The 25,354-nt window shown below is 40.9% G+C and overlaps 1 protein-coding gene across 1 annotated transcript in view; it reads left to right on the top strand.

The window, feature by feature from the left end:
* The window catches only part of akap6 (A-kinase anchoring protein 6), a 107,096-nt gene that overhangs the window by 9,761 nt on the left and 71,981 nt on the right, over positions 1–25,354 (top strand). Inside the window, exons 2-6 of the mRNA XM_088925537.1 lie at positions 7,939–8,190; positions 9,566–11,215; positions 15,903–16,025; positions 18,634–18,730; positions 20,248–20,411. Coding sequence (XP_088781663.1) covers positions 7,939–8,190; positions 9,566–11,215; positions 15,903–16,025; positions 18,634–18,730; positions 20,248–20,411 — 2,286 coding nt within the window. The remainder of the gene's footprint in view (positions 1–7,938; positions 8,191–9,565; positions 11,216–15,902; positions 16,026–18,633; positions 18,731–20,247; positions 20,412–25,354) is intronic.

Raw genomic sequence — 25,354 nt, 5'->3', positions numbered from 1 at the left:
TAAATTAATACCTGGAGAGTGAAGGTTTTATTTCACTGCTCTCCTCAGCTTTGTTACTCACATCAGTTCATATTTTCTATATAATTTTGGTACATGATAGGAAAGCTTATAAAGTTATTACTAGATGTCATTTAAGGGTTTTTTGACATAGTTTAACAATTACTAGCCATCCCCAGATTTCTAATCTGGGTCTGTGTCTTTAAACATTTACTCACCAGGTCTTGTATTTTCCAGAATGTGTTGTAATTTCATGCAGCAGTGTATCTACAGTAGAGTACAGGGGATACAACTGGTTGCTTGTTGATGTCTTCACACTGTTGAAGTGGCATACTTTGTTTAGCATATTAATGTGTTACGCTTGGCCATTAGTTCCACAACGCGGATTATATCCTGTTTTGTTTTGTTTTTTTCATTTTTAATTCCAGATTTGTTATATGTCATGAAAGTGTCTCCCATCACAGCCCTCAAAGAAAGATTAAGTGCTTTCATCTTTCATCCTCCAGAATCCATTCTGCACTACTGTTCTCATGTACTACATGTGTTTTCTAACACATCTAATTCTCCTCCAGCAGTTGTTCTGTCTTATATACTTTTCTCTGATATTAACAGCGCTGTCCTTCAGTGTACTCTAGGCTCATAAGGTCAGCCCAATACTAGGTGCTCTATTGTACCTTAGTACGCTTTATAACAAAATGAGTCAGTGTGGCTGCCCTTGTGCATTTTCTTTGTTTTGAAGGGCATTCCCTTTTTCTGCAGCTAGACACAGAAACCGACAAAATACCGCAGGTTTCTGTCTCTGAGCTTGGCTTCTTGGCTTCTTTCTTGTACTGGCAGCTTCAAAGCTGACCTCGCCTGTCTGACTTCACGAGAGGCACTGGGCAGCTGCCTGGGCACATTTGACTGTAAGTCACTGTGAGTGTGATTCAGTGAGCATTCTGACTGGAGTTAGGTCACAGCCTAAAATATCCCTGCTAACTGTCGTTAGACCAGCCCAGTAGGAATGCCGGTGCGAAGGACAGGGTGCCTGTCTCTGTTCCTGGGAAGTGAAATCCAGGTCAGTAGTTGTGGAAACCCGGAGCACGGACTGTGGTGCTGATAAGTCTTATTGTAATAAAAGAAGAGACACATGTATACTTTATTTTTTATTTTTTACACTCCCAAGTACAACAGCTATCATATAACCTACAGAAATAGACCAGACAGCCAGGAGCGCGTCTTGCTGTGGCTGAATGTTGCATGGGAATAATCAAATGGATTTACTGGTTGTAATCAAAGGAGTGAGGTGCGGCTTTCATCAGAACGCTGAACACATTCACACCGAGCGAAGGACTTCCGTCTGCTGACTCTTTCCTTGATTGGGTAAGTGATCGGAGATGCAGTCAGAGCTGTGAAACGCGATGGACCTTGAATGTAGCTCAGTCTGGTTTCTCCTTCAAAATGCTTTTGTTTGTTCATCATTCAATTGATAGTTCATTGATGATAGGCCTGTCCTTGTCTTTTGCTGCATGACTTTTGGATATTCTCTTTTCAAACTGTAGATGTAGCAATAGCATGCTAGAGGCAATTAAATGTCAAAGTCTTTTTTTTTCTTTCTCATTTTTGTTTCCATTAAAGCCCAAAGTTGTTTGCTGTTTATCTCACATATAAAGTTAATTATTCCAAGTTAGGTCCTTCCCATGCGCATAGCTTTGCACATGTGTGTGTGTTATACAGCCTGTTACTGTTGCCCAAACATTTGCTGTGTGGGTGACAGCTGGATCTCATTCAAAGTCTCGTAAATATGGACAATTCTGAAAAGTGTATTCCCTGCAGACTTTGTTTTGTTAGTAATGGCTGTGATCAGTTGTCTGCTGTAGGGTATTATGAAAGTGAACAGGTATGGGTATGCATTGTAGTAAATATTTCTCACTATTAAAATCTCAACCTAATTTTGTTCTCAATTTTGTGGTGGTATAGTGTAGTGGGTAAGCTACTGGGCTCTTAACTGACAGATTGTAAGTTCAGGTCTCCACTGTAAACCATGCTGTTCTTCCTTGAGTGAGGTGCTGTACCCCTGTGCCCCCAGCTGTGTAGGGGGGACCAGCACTGCTGGGGGTCCTCCTGTGTCACCTGCTCTCTAGTCCACTTAACACTGCAGAATGAGCTCTTGCCTGATGAGCCACTATACCCTGGTGTGGACTTTACCTTTTTATATCACTGTTTAACTGGCAAACTGCATAACTATTATGATTAAACGACATTCCAGTTATTTATTTACAATATTATTTTTATGCCAAACCTATTACTGGTGTTTTACCCCTCCCCAGATGTGTACTGTTCGGGAGTTGTTGAAAAAAGCTTTGCAGCGCTCAGTACTGACTGGAGTACAGCAGTTTTCAAATGTTTTTGTCTTCAACAGGTACATAATGATATGTATAAGATAGGATTTTGCCTTACTGGGACTTTTCTTGATGAAATAAAGCCTCAGGAAAACTGTAATTTGTACAGATTGTTGTTTTTCATGGTCTTGATTTTTCAGCTTTGCTGTGGAGTTCTGTTACCCTGGCAAAGTACATGTTCTAGATTCTAGAATGCTATATTACTTTGGAAAGAGGAAGTTTGAGAACCAAGAGCATTTTCACTGTCATTGTGTTGTTATTCAGCTACAGTGTCCATGCTTTACAGTGTTTGTCTAGTGCATTGAACATTTTCCAAACTCATTTATGTCTTGTGATCTCCTTTTTTCTCCTATAATATATTTAGTTGTATCTGTTTACCATTGTCTGATGACGGTGATGACAGTGATAAAGTGAAATGGTTACTATATTGATAGCTGAGCCATTTTCTTTCTCAGCTGTAGCTGTTTGTGGCAGCATCTGCATATCATAGAAATCAATGTTAAGCCAAACCACCCTGTTGTTTGGAAGCACTGGAAATCTCTCAATATCAATAACTTCTTAAATACAGCACTCCTTCTGAACCTGTCTGTGAATATTAGTCTCTCACCTTTAATCCCATATGTTCCAACTTTTTTAAATGCAATATATTTGCAGAGTAAAAAAAAACATTTTAACATTGATACTAATATTAAGGAAGACATGCTGTGGGACTTTGGGACTTCATACTAAAGTATAAGGCATAATGATTTATATAATGGTAAAATGCAGTTCCATTGAATTACTCCAGTGCCAGGCCAGCTCTCAGGATCCACAAAGTGATCAACAGTGATTAGCTTTCTCTTTCTCTGTCACAGACTCTCACACATTTTCCGGTCTGCGGGGAGACAGGGGGTGACATCTGGTGATTTCTGGTGCATTTCCCTGAACATCAGTGGAAGCTTCAGTGCTCTGCTGTACACAACGGGAGGCTAAACAGAGCTTGACGGAACATCTTGTGAGCACTGAGATATTGTGACAAGTGGAATTACAGGAACAGAAACTGCTACCAATTAGAGCGAGTGAATGAAGATGCATTTGTCACAAACTAAGTACTGAAGAGTACTAATAAGAACTGCATTGCAGAGACCACCCCGCGATGAAAGCTCACAACAAGTGAAGTCATGAAAGTACCTTTACACCTGTGTTGTTCTCTGAGATGTAAGGAGTCCTTTGTGGTTAGAGACTTAGAGGCAGGCGTTGGTCTTCTGACATGATGTCCAGGGAGTAAACAAATGAAAACACATGGGATACAGTATCTGTGTTGTGTGACAGCGTTCACCAAACTGCGGAACACTCTGCTTAACTAGTGCTGCAGCTGTGGTACTGTAATCACATTGCTATCACAGGGTTAAACTGATGTCCCCAAGTTAGCATATGAAGCACATTTGAACAAAATTGCTTTTCTAAATAAGAGCTTCAGCAAGCCCACACTCTGGAAAAGAGTCACAAATTTGGATGCTGATGTTTAAGAACACGGAATTCCTTCAGTTATTCTTGTGCCTTGTGGCTTGAGCACAGTGCTAACTGCATTTGTCCTTAGATAACTGAATCCTGGAGGGTAGTGTCTCCATTAGCCAGACCCTCCAAAGCGAAGGGGATGAATGGGTTTCTGTCATGTTGACTGGTGGTGGAAGGCTCACCTGAGATTAGATCTATCAGAGCTGCTTAGTCCAGGAGCTGGGAAAAGGGGATTTGAGCCTAAAGTGCTCTTGTTTTCTCTTGTAATAATTCCCAATTACTCAGCGGCTGGTAGGATATTTGCTTTTAAACTTAGATAAGAATGAAGGATACAACGTTTTTTTTCTGAAGAGATAACAGAAAGCAACCTTGAGCCTTGGATTATTATATACAGTACTAATGGATGAACCGAATATAAGCAGATGGTCATATAGGAACTTGGCTATGATAGTTTGCAAATCTGGCCATTTGATCTGATCCGTACCCTGCAAGTGGAAACTGGCATGTAGTGAAGTGTTGCAGTGTTAATGCTTTTAAGATGTTAATGTGAATTGTAAAGTTGTTTTCATGTCTTCATTTCCAGCTGTTTCTCCTTTCTCCGTGTATAAATGCAATGCTGGATGAGTAACGGCCAGTTACACTAGGGTGTCAGCTCTGTTTTTAATTGTCTAAACCTTCATGTCTCATGACGTTGCTGTTCGCATGGACTGGAAAGTTTGAATAATTGTGACCTCTTCTCCACAAAACTAGGTTTCTTATTCTTAAAGCAGGGTTACTTAATATTTGCTTTTTCATTCTGATTGTATTCTTTCCAATATCCTGTCCCAAAACCTGACTTTTAGAACTTGTCAGTAAAATCTAATCATGACATTTCCAAATTCTAGGATCAAAAATATGCATTCTTGCAAGTCCTTAGAACTCTCCCTATCAAATTATCAAAGTTTCTTAATCACATATAAGAAAGCACAAGCTGTATTTAAATAGTATATCTAATATGTAAATAACTTATGTTTAGTCCTATATTTTCACCAAAGTCCAGTAAAAAAACAATTGAAACAAAGTAATTTTGGTTTCATTTTATTTGCAGTTTCATTTTTTATTTGTATGTGTGGGAATTTTGGTTTGTGAGGCCAAGCTCATCTCAGCATTAGATCTTGAACTGTGTGACATCTTTGTTTCGTAGTTTGCAGAGACTGAGAACGTGTGTGGAACTGTCATGACTCACTGCTTCAGCACATGTAATTATCAAGAGTGTAGTAGGGTTTGCAGCTCATATTTGTTTAAATATTAAACCAAAAACCATGCATATGGATAACTGGTGAACTGATGGAAATCTTGATATTGTAGGAAATGGGTAAGAATGCACAAATATTTTCTGGCAAAGATGCTTGTCTGTATAAGAAGCTAGAACATTACCTAACATAAACATGAGGGACCATAAAGTACTGTATTTCATTTCACCTGGTTTCACCTTCGCCTGAAATAAACAAGCAGAATCTCTCTCTGTTCCCACCAAACACAAGTGAGTAGAATTGGAAAAAAGCTGTCACTGGAATGATAGAAAGGAGCATTTTTTGACTTCACACCTTTCTCCACCCCTCTCCACTTTGCACTTCCTGAGTGGCCTCTCTGCCTCTCCCCTCTCCCTCCTCCTACACTTTTCCATCTTTTGTTCTCATGTGCCATTTAATCTTTGCCATCTACCCTGTCTTTCTCACACCTGAAGAAGGCTCCACAGCCGAAACATTGTGTTTCCTTTCTTCTCTTTTCAGCGTGAAATAAACCCGTTACCTGTTCCTTTGAAGACTACGCATGCTGACGCAGCTCCCAACTTGAAGTTCTGTATTTCACTGCCTTTCTTATTATACTTCATTGCACAGAAACTTTTTAGTGGACAACAAGCACCTACAGTACAGTACCATATGCTTGCTTCCATTTTTTACATATTTTGAAATCGTGTGTTTTTAATGTGTTGCACTTTACATAAAAAGCTGCTGGATAATCTCAAACACATAAAAATGCTCCTTTCTATCATATACCAGTGACAGCTTATTTCCAATTCTACTCACTCGTGTTTGGTGGGAGCAGAGAGAGATTCTGCTTGTTTATTTCAGGCGAAGGTGAAACCAGGCTTTCAGACCCAGTGTCATGTGACACTTGACAGCAGCTGTAGGCTGAGGGCTCAGCTGTTGACATGAGAGACAGTTGTGAAGGGAGTTGGTCTTGTATCCAGTACTACCACAGAAGCATGCAAGAGCTGTTTGCACAGACTAGCGCTGAAGGAAAAGAAGCCTCTAGTCCAATGTGCACAATGAACTATAGTTTTAAAGGCTTTGTGCAAAAACTGAATTAAAAAACATTAGTAGAGAATAATCGGAGCCACTCTTAGTTGTGAGTTTTAATAATAGAGAATCCGTCCCTGACTGAATTCCAGCAATATTGTCATTTTCGCTGCACATTTTAACTATCTGTTTTCTTCCTGCTTCCAATAAGCCTAGATTAATAGCTGTGCATTCTCAGCTGTGTTAAATACTGTATGTATTTTCATTTCCTTGGGTTTTTAACCTTCATGTAAAGTGACTCCTCACCTACCTGTCAGTATTTGCAGCTTCTTAGTCTATATAGCATGAAATCAAACAATGTCTCCCGCCCTCAATTACTTAACTGCTACCATTTGAACTTCAGTAAGTTTGCTATACTGTATTTCTCCAGGACCCCATGTGATATATGAGAGAAAAGCAAGTTGAGGATAAGCTGGCTGTAGAATGTCTCTCTACAGAAACTGCCTCGCTTGAAAGCGAATCTGACAAGCGAGTCTTTCAGTAAATTTATAGACATCGTCTGAGAGGCTAGTGATAAAATGGTAGAGGCTGTGCCCATTCTGTGCCTGTGTAAATTAAGAACACTTAAAGAGCACAGAACCAGAATAATCCTGGGATTCGTTTGCTGAAAGAAATCGCAATGTTCGGGCTGGGGTTGAATTAGGAAAGGAATTAGGAAAGCTGTTGTGGTAAATCCTGTGCATTTGTCTCATACAGCCAGAGCATCCACATTCGGCATACACTGTACTGCGGATTGACCTCCTTGTGAAAACCTTGGATTCTTGAAAGATAATTGTGTTTGGTTTCCTTTCTGACCATTTTAGTGAAAGTTGCCATTCCCTAGCAACTTCGTTGTATGAGAATTCAAGGTGAACTCCAAGTCCTTTTCCTTTCTTACCTTTCTTTGCTGGATTTCTGCATTAGATTACCCTGGTGTTGAAATGAGCCACATTGCTTAAACTCCTGTAGCTTAATTGTTTCTGACCTGCATCATTTTTCATACATTTTTGAAAATTAAATTTTTCTTTGTGTATTATTTTGCAATTAATGTAGTTGCTAAGCAGTTTCCAAGCTGGTAAAGTTAAACTGTATAGACAGTAAAAGTCACTGTTAAGGGCTCCAGTTGCTGTGAAAGCTGTAAATGTTGGCTGGTGCCATATCAGATCATACCAATGGCAGTCATTAGTAGTATAAAGTAACAGCTCTTCATCTGGAGTTGATCACACTTAGAAAAGACAGCAGTGTGCAGCAGTGGGCAAGGTTCTGGATTTGTAACTGCAAGGTTGTAGGCCCAAATCCTGGGAGAGGTGGCTGTGGACCAAACCATCCTACACATAAGTCAGTAAAACCCCTTATATGCTGAAAGACTTATACAAAAAATACTTTTACAACAGATTTGTGCAGTTTAATATACTGTACTATGGTAGCACAACAACTTTCAACAATTACTAAGAAATCCATTATCTAGAATCTTTTCTCACAGATTCTAAATTAGACTCCCAGATTATCAGTGGTACAGTATGTCTGTCTGTTTAATGCAAGAAAAGGTTTTCAACAGGAAACCCGTTATCTCCTGAATGCTGGTTCTTCTCCTCACTTGCCTGTAAACTGGAGCTGCTCTACACCTGGGTTAGGTGCTGTAGGTCTCTTTACTCTTCTACCTGCTTTTGAAATGGGAAAGAGTTCACCCGTCGCGCATGAGTCGAATTCCAACGGCCCGTCTCTCCTCCTTCTCCACGCAGGATATTTGTGAGGACATCTCGGACCACGTGGAGCAGATCCACGCCCTGCTGGAGACCGAGTTCTCCCTGAAGCTCCTCTCGTACTCCGTCAACATCATCGTGGACATCCGCACGGTGCAGCTGCTGTGGCACCAGCTCCGCGTCTCCGTCCTTGTGCTGAAGGAGCGGGTCCTGCAGGGGCTCCAGGACTCCAACGGCAACTACACCCGGCAGACAGACATCCTGCAGGCCTTCTCCCAGGACCAGACTGAGGTCCGTGTCCACGTGCTCTGTCTCGCTTTGGGGTTATTCCCCACAAATGGAATGGAAGTTACATGAGCATACATTGGTAAATTAATTGGAACAGAACAGTTTTCACGCAACATGTAGGTTTGTCAGTACATCCTTATAAATGTAAGAAAGCCACACTTAAGGCTGATATTCATACAGTGCCCAATGTAAAAGTGCTTTGAGCAAGCTGTTGGAAAGTCACTGTTTCTGGGGAATGCTGTGAAATATGCTTGGGCTCATTATACTTACTCTGTTTTTATTAATGCTGTTATTGAATGTGCATTATATTCTATATATTTAGTTTGCTGAATACTATAATGCTGTCCCCCAGGATTCAAGTGCAGCTGTGCACCTAAACCATATTTTTCTGTGTCTGTTGCAAGGAAAACAAGTAAGATTTCAAAATACAAATTTGAGATTGAGTGGGAATTATTTTTTTCCTCAAAAGTTTTTTTTTACATACTGTCTTGGAACTTTACACGTACACGTCTCAGGGAAATCTTAATGTTCTCATTTTCCTCCGGTGATTTACTGGGATTAGTTTCTTTGGCATAGAGTCAGAGACAATCCAGTGTGGTAATCCCATAAGAGAAGTTGTTCACTTCTCTATAATCGATTCATTAAAGGCTGCCTCTTAGGCACAGTAGAACAACTGGTCTGAGAGCTGATTTCTGTGTTCAAAAATGTGTTATTTTCTACCTCTTAAGTCAGCTTAAGAATGCTCTCAGTGAACGTCCTTACGAAGGACAGGATTTTGTTATGTAATGCTTTATGTCTTTTGTTTTGGGCTCACATTTTCTTTCATGTGATGTAGTTGTCATTGCTCATAAAGGGTGCAGTGGTTACTCATAGTGTGCCAGCATTGCTGTGGTCCCATTCTGTTCCTCTCATTCCTCTGATGTCCCCTCCCCAGGCTGTGCAAGTGGCAGTCTCTATTAAGGTCTCTGCACTCTGTTGTGCCCAGCCCCTGGCAATGGCAGATGCTTGAAAAGCATGTGAAATTAGACAAAAGGTTTAGTCTGTGCTTTCTCACAGCATTTGCAAAGTTTGAGTGGGCTTGCCTTGCTTTTTGAGGGCTTCTTTTTTTCCTCAAAATCCCATGCCTTCTGTCTTGATTTAAAATCTTCAACACATTTAAAACAGACAGAAATTCAGATAAAATCAAATTAAAAACTATTACGAAAAGAGATGTTGCTTCTCTGATACTGTTGTCAGACTGTGCCTTGTTGGTTAAAATCAAGGCCTCTTGAATAATTTAACCTTAAGATATCACAAGCAGCCCTTGAAACTTCATTTATCTTTAGTTACCTAGAATATATATTTGCACATCATACAGCTTAACCACTTAATTTTGCAGGCCCGTCTAGATGCCTTGACTGAAGTGGATGATTCAGGACAGCTGACCATCAAGTGCAGTCAGAATTACTTATCACTGGACTGTGGCATCACTGCCTGTGAGCTGAGCGACTACAGCCCAAGCGAAGACTTGCCAATCGAGCTGGAAGCCATGACCTCCAGCCGAACGAAAGCAAAAACCCAAGAATCCTGCTTTTACCCCGACCTGGAGAAAGACTTTCCAGAGCTCATCCAAAGCGTTGGGTTACTGACGGTAGCTGCTGAACGCCTGTCTTCCAAGCAAGATGAATCGCCTGTCTCTGGCCAGGATACTCCTCTGTCCTCCGCCCCACAAATCAGGGAAGAATCAAAAGCCACTTCAGGGAAGCCCCTCCTCCCACAGGGGAACACAGAGCCCCCTGGGGAGGACCTGGCCTTGGCTGATAATGCGGTGATGTCTCCTATAAAGCATCAGGGCGTTCCAAGGAGCCGACATGCATCACATTGTGAAAATTCCCTTTCCAAGAGGCCTATCAGGGACTGCTTTAACTATAATGAGGTTTCCCCCACTCAGCCATCCATGCCCAAAAAAGCCATGTACCTGGAAGGAATGTCCAGCGATGATATAGAATCCATAATCAAGAGAGCCCCTCCTTCATCTCTCCAGTTCAAAGGCGATATGAGCCGGAGCACACCCTCCCTCCTGGACCCCCCTGACAGGTCAAAGTTCTGGCTGGAGCTCACCTCTGTCTACCCCAGGAGCGCCCCCTCTGCTGTCAGCCAGTCTTACGACTGCTTGAACACAATGAGCGACAAGATCCACAAGGCTTTAGCGAACGGACCTCCGTACAAAAGAGTGCAGGGCCAAGCTGCGTCGAACCCGTCTCTTCAGGGAAGCACCTCTGAGGCAGAGCAACCCAGCAGCCTTGCAGATCGTCCATCTCCTCCTGAGCAACTGGGATGTGCACATGTTGTGGGCTTCCAGGAGAGCTGTAATGAAATGAAGAGCTCCCCACTTAACGTGAGCAGCCCAGAAGGGAGTGATCCCACTCCACCCGACCATAGGAAAGGACTCAGTGCCACGATTCCAGAAACATCTGCACACTCACCTGATTCCAAAAGCCTTCCAGTGGCAACAAAAGAGCATCTGCCCCCCACGTGCAATGGAACTGAGACAAAGAAGGAGCCGTGGTATGGGTCTGATGAGTACTTAGCTCTTCCGTCCCAGCTCAAGAAAACTGAGATGCTGGCAATGAAGCTGGAGAACCTGGCCAAGGTTCTGCCTCAGAAACCTATGGAAGAGACCTTTCAGGATGTCGATGACTGGGAGCTGTCAGAAGTGAACTCGGACTGCGATGGTTACCTCCCTCTTCGGCTCACCAGGGTCTCCGAAAAGCCTTTCCCCGGAGGGAGGCTTTCCCCCACATCGTCCAGTGACATAGCTCCCTCCCTGGACGAGAGCATTGAGTCGGGGCCTCTCAGCGATCTCTTGTCAGAGGATGAGGTCAATGCAGCTGACCTGAGTGTCAAACAGAAGGCGCGAGACCTCTGGCTGGTCAAGGACCCCAGCCAAGCTGAAGAAACCAGCTTGGGCAGAACAGCACTGATCCAGCAGCTGCTCGATGACATCCAGCACCAGGAGAACTATGAGGATATCTGGGAAAAGATTGAGGTAATGAGGATTTTCATTTTGTTTATATTTCTCTTTGGGATACTTTTAACATTCTGCATTAAGCTTCTCCATGTTTCAGTTTTTGGAAAGAGACATTTTTAGATTTTTTTTTCTTTATTGTTTAATTTTCTGTTGTCGTCGTTTGTTCACTGTTTATTTCTAATTAATCAACTGGCTCTGAGTCATACTCCATTTCCAACAGCAGAGGAAATTTCATTAATCATTCGACCGGGAATATTAGGGGATGGTGATACACATTTAAAAAGTGTCTAATAAAACAGTCACTGGAGCATTAAATATTTTAATTGTATTGTAGTAAAGTTATTAAATGATTATGGATGCTGAATGCTTTATGGCTGTAGTTTTAACTTTAATATTTGATACTGTCATTAAAACAGAGTACTGTAACTCCCTCAAGTGGACAATAATAATATAACCATCCAGTGAGTCAGCAGTATCTCCATTTTAAGTTATCACATTTAAAGCTACTTGTGTTTAAAACTCAAAGAACAGAATTATCACAGAAAAAAAATTACATAAAATAGGCTTACATAAAATCTTAAAATAGGCTTACAAAAATATTGTTTCTCACAATTTCTGTAGCTGATTCCAAAGGGTTTAGTCCTCCCTGCTCTGTATCAAAGGAAAAGGAAGGAAGGGCATTAATACTGGACCATGAATAAGGTGTTGTTGGCATTCAGAGTCATCACTATAGGGGGATCTGTGTCTTGCTGCGTTACAATACAAAACAGAACTTCGGTCTGCATATCTAATGCTCACATTTTTACCGTGCTCTTCCACACAGCTGGTCTATAAAAAACATCGAATTGGTCATTTAAAGGTAATTAAAACTGCCTTCTCCAATATACTGAAATTAAAGTGAAATCTTTTGAAAATGTTAAGAAGCATCTTTAACAATATGTTATAACATCTAAAAAAGATGAAAAAAAACACATAAATGATATACATTTAACAGAATATGATTGGGTGAGCATTTGAGGGGACAACATCTTAAATAGGCCTCAATTCTTTCACAACACTTCATTGGTACAAGCATGAGATGCGTCTCAATATGGAGGTTCGCAAGCCCCTGTAGTCATTGCAGGTTGAGAGCTTATTCTATGAAACCATTTAGTGTGAACTGATACAGCAGCAGAATCTTCCTAAGCTTCTCTGTGAGGATACTACTTGTTAGATAAAGAGGACCGAACGGAAATCTTGTTTAGGCATTTAAGCGTAATTTAATTTTAAAATGGGAAAGGAATTGGACCCTTATCACAGTTCCTTTGCCGTCAAGTGATATCAGCGCCGCCTGGCGGTGGCAATAGGCAACGGCATATAAAAAACGATGCATGTTTCCTTTCACACTTTTACTGGGTTATCTCAATTGGCCATTATTTGTTTTCACTTATTTGCGTTTTGTGTATTTATAGCAATCTGAAATAATGAATAATTCATTACAGTTCTACAATCCGTTTACAAACGGTCAGTTTTCGAAATGTTTTTTTTAAACTACTGTAGTGTAGTTTCCAGATAACTTGTCCTGGCCAGTGAATACTAAACCTCTTACAAGGTCCCCTCACAGACACATGCTTTCTTACACATGCGCCTCAGTGATATCAGCTAATATCCTGTACCACAACAATGAAGCAGGTTAAGAACATCAATGATCTTCCATTGTTGTTATGTGCGTCATTAACAGGGCTGCTAAAACAGAAAGCAGAGGAATGGCTATAAATAGGTAATAACATTCATAAAGGCTCAGATTTATCTGAGTTTCTCTCATTGTCCCATTGTTCAACACTCCAGTGTTGCTGAGAAATACAGTTGTTATCATTACTGTTACTGGAGGAGATTCCGCCATATCGAGGAAGAGGAACACAAAGAAATGTGGAGTTCGCTTCCACAAATACTGGAGGTTTTCTTGCTCTGGCGTCGTCCTCCGTTTTCCCTTTGCTTTCGTCTTCGCGTTGTAGCGCTCTTCCCACGCAGAGCGAACGCCAGCAACTTCATCCCGAATCGCGGCGCAGAGAAACGCAGGCGAGGCACCTGAAATATACAGTATGTAACGCGCAGCAAGTGATTGATTGTATTAGCATACGGGCCGCTTCTGAAATGACTTCATCCTCATGGCAACAGACATCTGGAATTTGAGGCCCTTGCGGTGGGGGGCTTGGAAAAAGTAGTCATGTGTGAAGTTTGCTTCCTGACACAAAACTAAAAAAAAAACTCCGGAGAGACTCTGCATCTGACATGTTTACTTCTTGCCAGGCTACAGGTGCAATGTGTGACAAGCGGTTTTAAAGATGTATTGCTAAGTTAAAAAAGGCTTTTTCCTTCAGCAGCAGATGAGTTGTAGTTAAACGGTGGAGACGTCTCCAAGAAGTCTTTAAAAGGTGGTTTGAGAAAGAGACGAACACTGATATCTCCATGTACGAAATGAACGTAAAAAAGAGAAAGGGGATAGTGTGTACTGAGATTAACATCTAGGGGGGAAATGAACCAAAATCAAATCTGCTTTCATCTCAGCACTCTACATTTGTTTCTTACAAAAGAGTAACTAAGCTTCCATTCAAACCAGGGAGTTTGACGCCCGTGTTTGTGTGTGCTTGGCTTATTCTTGTTTTTATTTTACTGACGCGGCTTTCTAATGTTTCCAACGGAGACGTGTGCTGGATTTAAAAACGGCAACTCTGTATTTATGTACAGAGTCGGGCATTTTTGAAGTTATTATCTGGTACCCTAGCCTTCCTTATGAGAGTGAAACAGTGGCTCTATAGTCCTTAGACTCTTACTTTATGACTCCTTTGATCTGCAGAGCTCAGTTGGCTTGGACCTGGACAGTTCTTGTTTAAGAGATTGGAAACCCAAACAGAGGCTCTTCCTGCATCTGGCTGCCACATACTGTGGGACAGATGCACAGAGGAATTGCTCACAATAAACAAGCAACTTGCTTGGCTTTGCATGAAAGGCGATGATGTGCAGCCACGCTGATCGCACTGTGGCCGGGAATGGACTATTTCTGAGCACGCCAGCGACGTCTTTGAAAACAGCTCCCCCTTCGGTGCCACTTTACCCATTCCCAATATCGTTAACTCTCAAGCCTTAAAAAGAAATAAAAAAAAAGTCAATGAATTGTACTTTCTGTTCCACACAGGAGCAATAATGAAACAAAATCCTTTTTTTTTCTCTTTTGCAGAGCTGTTTCACAGCCAGTGAGGGGTAGATTTAAAAAAAAAACATGCAGCAGATATTGAATTGCAATTGGACCTGTGGGGAATTAGGCTCTGAACACCAGAAATATCTGCGAACAATTCAATTTCTCATAATCAGACAATGTTTTTATTTCATAGAACTGCTTTGTGTGGTGCAGACAAAGCACATTAAAATTGCCAGAAATGATCAAATACATCTAGAAACTTGGCTCCCATATTGATCTGAAGATTGATGGCTTTGTGATTAACTGTCCTTAAAACACACCTTACTGTTCTAAGTGAAAAGTGGCATATCTGAGCTATTCTTTTCAAGACAGTTTACAGTTATGATAAAATCCTAAAAAGCTGTGGTTGAATCAGAAGACATACTGCCTCGAAACCACAAATTGTGTTACATCAAATGAGATTTCTGTAGAACAAAAACAGGACTACACAATAAACTGAAAATTCTTTTATTCTTAAACAATTGTTAGTTTCTGACATGGTATAAAGCAGTGTACTGCAAGCTTCAGATATTTCGTCCCTATTAATTTGTGTTATTAATTAATGGATTTCAGAGGTTAGAGCATTTTAAAGATTAAATTATCTTTTGTGCATTTTTGAAAACAGAATACATATATTCTAAACAAATCTTCTATTTCGTGGTATGTTTAGGCAATATCCAAAAAGTAATACATAATAAAGAAGAATCAAAAGCTTAATTTTAGTGGTTCAATGGGCCGCATCACCTTTAAAAATGAAATGTACCGTCTTTGAAAAGTAGAAGTACCTATTTTATCCAGCAGATGGCACTATTAGCCCGTTATATGAAAAAAGCGATTTCAGGAAATACAATTTTTTCTAGTAATGGATTTTATATTCTGTATTGAGTCTGCAGTCATGTAGAATTTCACAGAAGAATATGGCTTTCCTTTCCATTACCATACAGTAATCCACTCAAGACATTCCAATCTGCATCATTGTAACAGGCGCTGTCAGTTAAAGTCTGTTGTTCCTTTATTGTTCCTATTTTTCGTTAAACTTCCATTTATACAAAGGGTGATTTTCATTTATACACAGGAAGATGATTGAACAAGAGCTTATTCTCTTTCAGGAAAGCCATCTATAAATTTCTTTAGCTAGTTTCATACGACTAGAACGTAAGCTGTGTCTTGTGTTGCCTTCACCTTGGAAAATAAATGTCAACGTCATCTCAGTGAAAATGATTTTTGTTAAGAGGAAAAATAAGATTTTACTCTTGTAAAACAGTCCCTTGATTTTAAGGTTCATTAACTATCACGAGTCAAAGACAGCCCTGCCTTGACAGAGTTTATCCATTTCATTAATGTAAATGTCTTTACAGAGCTGACAAATGTGAAGCTATTGTACTATTATTGTTATTATCTTAGTCATATGAGAGGCGTATTACTCACTTAATTTCTCTCTCTGACTGAACATCTATAGATGCAGAAACATCTATTTCTCCTTCTCAGGGTTTTGTTGGCAAACTGGATGAGTTCATTCAGTGGTTGCATGAAGCTCTAGAAACAACTGAGAACTGGACACCACCCAAGGCTGAGACCACCTGCCTCAAGCTGTACCTGGAAACACACCTGGTAAGACTGTCAGTTCTACCTGGCACACAGCAGACCAGAGAGAGGAGCGAGAAAATGCATTACCAGTTGAATTAAAGGGGGAAATGTAGGGTAGCCAGGTTGTACCAGCCCACATATGTGGCCAAGACAGAGGGTTATGAACTATACTGCTACCGAGGGATCATCCATAACCGAATGAAGGTGGCACCTCCTATAGAACAGTGTCTCCAGTCAGCAATACGGAGGCACTGGTTTGGAAATTCAGGTCCAGAGGGAAGAGCACCGCCTACTGGTCCAGCAACACTGCTTACAACAGTAACCTTGTTTCCTAAAGGTTCTTCTTTGTAGGAGATATATAACGACCAGGCCCATATATGGCTTATGAGATCAGTCTATAAGGTGCTAATGCTATTGTGACTAAGTTAACAGCAATCTAGACGTTATTTTGTCTTATCTTCAAAAGGGAACGAAATTGGAAACATGAGTATTTTCGAGACATCGACAGAAAACCCTCCATTTGTCTTTGCCCTTTTTTTTAGATTTAAAGTTCCTCCCGTTTTTATTGCGGTGCTTTTGTTTCTGAGTGTTTCTTTTCAGCTCTTTTTTTCTAAAACAATTATGAAAACCCAGCAAATTAAATTGCTGCCTCCTTTTCCCTGTGCTTCCACAGCGTCCCCGGAGTGAGTGTGTTTTCCTGACCCTGCTACTCTCCTGCAGATAAATATAATAATAAATCAAGCTGCAAACAGTTGGCAGCCAGCAACAGGTCTATCTGACTAATGCTTCCTCCAGCTCTGTGTCCCCAGTGTGGGGCTCCCAGCCTTGCTGAGCTGCTAAGAGGGACTCCAGTAAAGAGGCTGCTCCTGCTTGCACTCTGCTTGTGCACCTAGCTGTAATAATGCAGGATATGTCAGGAAAGGTTTCTCTGATGTTGTGTTTCTGAACCAAAACATCTACAGTAAATATAATAATATATCAATCTTTTTTTATTATGTAGTTCAGTGAGTCGACTTACAGTCAGAGGTGAATTTCTGACTTATTAAAAAGTCCAGTCCTTTGTGTTCTCTGTAAGTTAGGTAGCTGCACTGGTTTCTGTTTCCCTCTTCCCGATCCCATGCAGTCAGACTGCAGCGATTCCGTAGGTATCTTCTCGTCCTGCAGTGAGATGTTCACCTCCTTATAAGCCAGCGCGCACAGACTGCTGTCCTGACACGGTTACTGAATTGTGAATCGCATGGCTGTACTCTGACACTCTCAGGTACAACTCAAAAAGGGCTCATGATTAAATATTATTGCCACCACAGTGCAAAGGCTAGGCAAGCCATTCCTTTGTCTTCAGAACCCAAGCCACAAGCGAAGGTCATTTATTCATAAATGGTATATTTTTCACATTGCATATTGGGTAATGTCCAGTTATTTTATTTTACTGTCTATTCCATATTGCACGTAGAGAGCAGGCAGTCTCCATATCTGAGCCACAGTGGTTCATCAGGCTTGAGCTTATCCCAGTTTCTGTAGCATTAAGCAGACAAGAGAGCATGATGTAATGACCCCCCCAGGACAGGTATCTACCCACTAGCAGTGCTGATCTCCATTTGTACAGCTGGGTGGACTAGAGCAACAGGAACTCAATCCCACTAGTCATGAGTCCAGAGACGTGCCCATGGTGCTCCTCCCCCCAACACTAGGGAACAGAACACTTACTTTTAATTAAACGGAAAGAGAAGAATACGGCCAGTTTATTTTCAAGCTTAAAAATCTTTCAGTGTGTCCGCGCTCCTTTTGTATCTAGAGATGGTCAGACCTCTTGGGTCGCTCTAGGAATGTGCAGGCTCAGGCTCGCAGAGCTTTTGACATCTGACGAGATTAGAATTCAAGGCGAAGAAGGCTGCAGGCATCTCACTGTATTGTGTCCTGGGGGACTCCAGTGCCTTTAAAAGCACATCCCATACCCATCCAGTGGAGTAGAGGATAATGCACTTTACACTTTGATTATGCCTTACAAGACAGAAGGTGTCCCAAAGCTCAGTGAGCATTATAAAAAGCAATCAACATAAAAGTTTAAAGAGTAGTGGCTAACACACACACACACAAAAAAAAGAAAGATGTTTAACCGGTTGAAAGAACAACAAATATAGAATAAAGGCGTTGATTTAATGGTTGACGCATTTGGGGATATTTAGCAGAAAAATCAATTCTAGTGTGAAGATCTGTGCTATTTCAGGTTTCTAAAGAGTTTCTGATGGGGCTTTTAAGTCAGTGTCTGAGTACTTCTGTGATTCCTAGTGAGCCTGGCTCTTCTGCACAGCTGTAGACATGCCTGGCTGAGTGGCAGCAGGAGGTCAGTTCCACCCATCCGCTATCAGAGAGCCACTTGATCCCGGCGAGGCTCGGGGCAGCCCAGCAGCGCGGTGGGGAGGGTGGAATGAAAGCACATGGCTGCTCTCACCCTGAGCGGAAGGCCAGTCTATCACAGGACCGCAGAGGGAGGCACGGGTCCCAGCGATGGTGTTCCGATTCGCCCATCACCGGGGAGCCTGTGACCAGGAGAGCCACAGTACGTGAGGTGAACACTGCCGGTCCCTGCTGCCCACTGATCGCTTGCTCTCTGTGTCCTCTGCCCTGGCAGAGCTTCAAGCTGAACGTGGACAGCCACTGTGCCTTGAAGGACACCGTGGTGGAGGAGGGGCGCCAGCTCCTGGAGTTCATAGTATCCCACAAATCAGGTAAAGCTCGCACAGTACCGGACAAGGCAGCAAGCACCGAGGGGCATGGCTATAAATCCTCTTATTTATTATTAATATTTATATTAATATTCTGACCTTCAGGATTCTAAATGTTTCAGAGCCTGCCTCTCCAGGTTAGGCTGTAAAAAATCAGTCAGCAATGAATTTGGGTCCCTGATTAGCAGAACCCACAGGGGAGGAGGTGAGAGGCTGAGAACAGATCAATCAAGAGGAATTAAATTAAGAGCGATGGGATAAGGGGTGCGTGGCGCTTCTCAGAAATTCTTCTCCTTCCCTTTTAATTGCATGAATTTACACCTCAAACCACTTTTGCGAGTTCATAAAGTCACAAATCCTCCCTTTTGGTAGAACAGTGAGTGTCGGAGCCTTGCGCCATAAGAAATGGAGGCTTTACACAGCAGCTCAGGTTTGAAAAGGTTCTTTTGCCTTCATGCGCTTTTAGTCATCACTTCCCACAACGGAAGTACTTCTGGCAACTTTGTCAGTTTGTATTGGACGGTGCGATTATTAATTGCAAATCCACAATGTCCAGCATAGATACTAATACCTGGTTACCTAGCAGCTGTGCCGGTCAGTAATAATTCAGCAGGCATAAGCAGCACATGACAGCCTGGCAGTCAATAGATAAACATAATCCATAAATATCATAAAAAGGAATTATCTAGGGGTCTTTGATTTAATGTATCTCAATGTTATGCTATTTGATAATGGTGAATAGGCTGGTTCTGAGAGCTGTTAGAATACAGGTCTAGTACACAATAGGTGTAGATGGTGATGAAACCATGCAACCTATAGCTTTGTCATCTGAGACAGGTGGATGTAAACATATGCTAAGCAGATTCATTAAAAAGTGCATAAATGAAACTACCATAGCTACTAGCTCAAGGTGACCTTGAAACAGAATACAGCAATGTCGTTTGTATGCGTTGATTGTTAGGAGTGTGTTAGACTGCGCAAGGCATCATTTGGGGGGTATAAATCTACCTGCTAGCGTGACGGTATGTTTATGAATGATCGCTGAATAGGTTGTCTGGCTGAAATGCTGAACAATGAATTGTCACTCTGAGCGGAGAAGCTGTTGCTTTGGGTTGGTATCTTGCCAAGGGATACTTAGTGAGGCTTCCTTCAGCTCTCTCTCACAGAGGCTGCCATCATGAAGACCAGCTGGTTTGACACATAACAGCTCAACACAGTGACCCCAGGGAGAGACCGGCTGAATTAGGTTTCTGTTGATTAGATAATTCAGCAAAAAACAGAAAAAAGAGGTTAAGGCTAAGGATCTTAGGACACACGTGGATGGAAGTCTCGTTTGTTCCCCTACAAGCTGCTGCTGCAGCAGTTTGGTAGCTGTTGTCTTGAGCTTTCCAGACTTAAGATGGAAAGTGTGGCATTGAGTGTAAATGGGCATCCCTAATTGCATTTTGCTTGTTGGAAAGTTGCAGGAAAGTTCCAATAAGGGCTTATTAATTACATTTCTCTTTGCTCTGTTTCTGAAGGTCTCAAAGACATGCTGCAGATGATTGTAAATCAGTGGCAAGAGCTACAGAGGCAGATCAGACGTCAGCACAGCTGGATTTTGCGAGCCTTGGAGATCATCAAAGCTGAGATCCTGGCGAGTGATGTGTCTCATGAGGCCGAGAGCGGAGCAGGGAGCCCTGAGGTAAATGGCAAGAAGACTCTCTTATTTCCTCTTTATTTCCTGGCTGGTTTAGAACTAGCTGCCACTGAAGTCCAGTCCTCTCCCTCAGGCTGTTATCCTTTTTTCCCCTGTAAAAATAAATAAACAAAAGAGAGGACAGGGAGTTTTTTTTCATTATTATTTGCATAAGGAACAGAGTAACAGAAATGAAGCTATCCAGTTTGAAAGTTCTCCAGAACTGTTCCCGAAAAACATGGTTATATATGCATGATGTGGATGAGGACTTGTGGGGAAGATTTTGGTTATGAATGCTAAGGCAAGCACGGTGCAATGAATAATAATTACAAAAATAAATAAAAGCAGGGCGATGCAATTATTTGATCCAGAGAATATGTATTTCAAAAGTTTTACTCGTTAACGAATATGGGCTGAAATCTCCCTATCAGTAATATCAGTAACACTATATGTGTTTGCTAAGTGTCAGTAGCTATTAGACTCCCTCAAAAGTACTTGCACAATGTGGCTTAAGTTTTACTTTTGGCAAATGATTCTTTGGAAGTATGAAAAACAATAAATCATTTGTATTAGGGCATTAATAGAAAAAAAAGCATTTCACACTTCAGTTCTTCAGTATATTTCCTAAGGATTTTCCAATGGTTTTTTTTATAGCTTGTAGGATCAATCTTGAAAGTTACTTCCAACCATGATACTCACAGCTAGAGTGATCTTGATCGGGATTGAATGCGGAGTGGTGCTTCAAATATTAATAGCTTGTATCATTACATTTTTGTAAATATAAACACCCCCAGAAGTGTTAAGTCTACACGCATGTAGTATATTTATTTGTTCAGTAAACAAATAACATTGTTCGTGTAACATGAATAATCAGAATGCTTTTAAATTGTTTTGTTGCAATTATAAATCACTATAATCAGTGCAATCATTCAGCTCTGACATCCATTAGCCGCTTGGTTACAGCAAATTAACAAAGAAGGGAGAAAGTGATTCATTATCTCATTCCTGTTAATGACTATCAGATGCATTGCCTAATTAGAGGATGGCCATTGTAGTGGGAGGAAGGTCATATTCTTTGCTACAAATCTTTCTGCACTGTGTGTTTAAAATCCTCACAACTGTGCATGGGTTGAATAAACAAGCACTTGTCTGCAGAGGATAAGGAGGGGTCAGTGCTCCGAAGAGAATCTGTTGAAAAAGTTTGCAGGACCACAACTTCAGAGTTCTGAGTATCCAGGGATCTTGAGGGTCCTGAGTAACCTGTCCTCCTTTTTTAAGGCATGACATGTCTCTACCCTGGAGCCTGAAGGCTACTCAGACTACCACATCATTGGTCTGCAGGAAGTTGCTAATAGTGTAAAGAATTTGATTTATCACTTTCCATTTTGGAAGAACAAAGAGGTACAGTGGATGATTCTGTGTGTGCTAATCATAACACTGTTGTAAGAATGGGAACATGGTTATAGAGTTTGGTAGCCGCATCTACGGAGTAGCCGGAGAGCTCTTGGGTCATAATAGGAAGTTTGCGGATTCAGATGTCAGCTAGGGAGTTCCTGTTGTACCCCAGATCACTGAATGTGCTTGAGCCAAATGCCCAGGAATATGCACGTAAGTTCACTTTAGATAGAAGTGTCAGCCCAATAAATTAGAAATAACAATGCAAGTGTTTTTGATTCTTCAGCTAAATAAAGAAAGATGTTCTTACTTGCTGCATTATAATGCTTATATAACACTTTTCCATAAGTTACAAGAGGTGAAATGGCACTGGTCATTTTTCAAGAAGCTTTTTGCTCTTGCTTATACACAGTCTCGCCACAGATAAGGAGAATACTGGCTTAGTATGCTATCTGAACATCAGCTACATTGACAGAGGGAAAATTAAATTGCTAAGTAACTCCCCAAAACTAATAACTAACACATTTATCAGAAGTGTTGTGCATAATTATAGACTGTGCTATGTTATGTGTTTTTAGACAATCCATATGAAATTATTCAAAAACTGATATTTAAAAATTGCTTTCTGGAAGCTCCTCTCTTGTCATTAATTACTAATCCTTAGAACAACAGGTGTCTTTTTGATCATTAATTCAATTCTTTAAAGCAGCACACAAAAGAGCAATGCTCGCTGTCATTCTCGTAATATATTATGTTATGAAGATACTTGCATTTTCCCCTGTATGCCATTAAGGTGTGAATAAACCTGTGTTAGTCTCTCCTGACAGCGATAACGGTTTGTTATTATTGCACTAAACATATGCTCATGTTGTGATTTTTTTTGTTCTGAATTATTTTAGCCAGCACCATAAAGTTTTAATGGTACTGCGTGCTCTTCGAACGGTAATCTTAAGGGGGCTTGCCCTGTTCAGTTATTCTCTTCTAATTAAATTGCTGGAACATCATAGGAGTGAGAATCCAGACAGACTTGGGCACTTTTAACAGTGCACCTTGTACTGTTTTTTGGAGTCTGCTTGTTTAATTTGTTTGAAGCTGAATGTACGGTGCTTTTTGGTGTTCTTCTGCTGCATTACATCCATATCAAGTGTGACTGAACTGCGGAAGGCGTTCTTTTGGAATTTAAGGTATTTAGGAAATCTTTAGTTTTACTCTAAAAGGTTACTGTCCACAGTAAGGACAAGACACAAAAATATGAGAATAGAAGTTTAATTAAACACACGTAAAAGCAAAGAGTTCAGTTCATCACAAGAAATAAAGAACGTAACTGTCAGCATGAAAAAATAATAAAACAAGCAACCGAAAATAAAAACATTAGTTTGAATACTATATTAAACTTACTGTGCTATATACAAGGATCCCTGTGACATTCATATTATGCAGCCCAAAGTGTTTTCCAGTAATCAGCTTTTCAGTAGGGGGGTTCTGCACCTGCTGATATACCACACGAGAAAATAGAAGCTAATGCTGCCTGTAGGTGGACATCGGCGTCGCAGTGGGCACATGTGATCAGGACACAATCTAGTCCCCTTTCTCACGGATGCCTACTGTTTTTTGAGCGGCACTTCTGAAACATTCTTGGCCAAAAGTGAAACTCTTTTGCTTGCTTTACAAACCACAGGGCCGCTCTTCCAGGCTGCAGGCCTGCATGTCCCAAGGGCGTGAGACACAGAATTCAGCTTCACACCATTTTGTTTGTGTAAGTCTTGTTGATCAGTAGAACATTGCTGTGTATTTCTACACTGTATCTGGAATATGTTTAATTCACCCTCAATGTGAGTTACTTACAGTATATTCAAATGGACACCTACTGTACACCTTTAACAATATCACATTCTTGAAAGACCATCCTGTTACTGAAGCCAAGGTACATTGAAAGCTTCAATTTCTACAGTGAAAGCTATGTCCATTATAGCTAGGCCATATTTCACACACTCTTGTACTTAGGTGCAGTTAATTAATAGCAGACAGTACATGGTTATTCTTCAGTCAAGCCTGGCTATCTAACTCAGAATGGCACACTGTCCGTGTCCAGTGACTAAATACAGCAGCGAGGAATGTGTTCTAAAGGCAGGAGAACTAATTTGCTGTCAGACTCTTAAATTCAGAGCTTTATGACTCTGTCTACAAACAGGCACATCAGTTTATCTGCAGCTAATGACCACACTACATTAGCCTGCATTATTTTCGGAGCAGTCTATAAATCCGTAGGAAATGGAGGATGGTGGGCAGTCTCCTGTAAGGTGCAGTAGTGACTGTGTACAGCAAACATTAGAACATGCTGATACCTGGAGTTTGTAACACTTACCTCATTGAGTGTTGTGCCCTAGAAATATATACAGTACATATGCCAAGCAGGACTTATCTAGAGTTTACACAGACAGCCTGTGTGCCCCAGGATGCTCATTTTAGATATTTTCTAGGCTGGTTGGATCACGGCAGGCAATCTAACCCTTGAATCCTAAAGCAGAACACTAGTCTACGATAGCATTCTTACAACTCCAGTTCCCCCAAATGCACAAGGAGAAGCCTTAAGGAAATAAAAGTCATGATACTTAAATCATTATTGCGATCATTATTGCGATTATTGCCGAAAAATTAAAGGCTGCTTTCGACAGGAATTTCTGCGACCTTCCTCAGTAATGTGCAGTAATAAGATCATAGGATCTGAGCTCTGTGGAGGCTTACCTGTGGGCAAACTGTGTGATATAAATTGATTGACTTGGCCTAATCAAGATTATGACCCGTAGTATCACAGTTTGTAATATTTTGCATATGTAAAATTGACTGTTTCCTGGATCCTATTTATCAGATTTGCACTTCTAGAGTAGAAAGAATAGGGGAATTTTTTATTGTTTTTAAAAGCATGGAAAATGCTTGGAGGTTGGTTAAAACCATTAAAATTACATGGGAATGAAAAATTCCCATATCAATAAAGCCCTGAAAAACATCAACATACAATATTGAGAACAAGATTTTAACAGTAATATAAACAGCGAATAAATGTTATGAGCTGTGAAGCTTAGCAACACAAATCCAAATTATTTACTGCAAACAGAGAAAAAAAACGTAGGGTTGAAAAGGTTTTTGTGCATCTGATTCTGTAAACACTGTAACCTCTGCTGTTAGGAAGCTAAAACAGATTATTGCCAAAGCAATTGAAATGAGTTCAAATGAGCCAGCATTTAAATGCTATGAAGAATGTAATTTGGAAAACAACAGTGTAATGACATGTTCTGATTGTGCTGAAATGATATACATAGCCACACACAGTGCAGGGAAAGGTAACGTTATACACACAGCAATATTGAATCTCAATATTGTTATTGAATCTCAAATGGTTCTTACATGTGTGCAATTTTGAACTGTGTTAAGTTTCTCTGTATCAATCTTTACACTGAAGCATTTTATCACCAGCTGAAGTTATACAAAATACTAGAAACGTTTTTGTGTTTTGGCAGGGGTTTCTTTCACAGCAATGAAAATGGTTGGAATAA

Source organism: Atractosteus spatula, chromosome 9, assembly GCF_055471065.1.
Source record: "Atractosteus spatula isolate fAtrSpa1 chromosome 9, fAtrSpa1.hap1, whole genome shotgun sequence".
NCBI lineage: Eukaryota > Metazoa > Chordata > Actinopteri > Semionotiformes > Lepisosteidae > Atractosteus > Atractosteus spatula.
The sequence above is the reverse complement of the archived record's forward strand: the minus strand, read 5'-3'. Positions and strand labels throughout refer to the sequence as shown.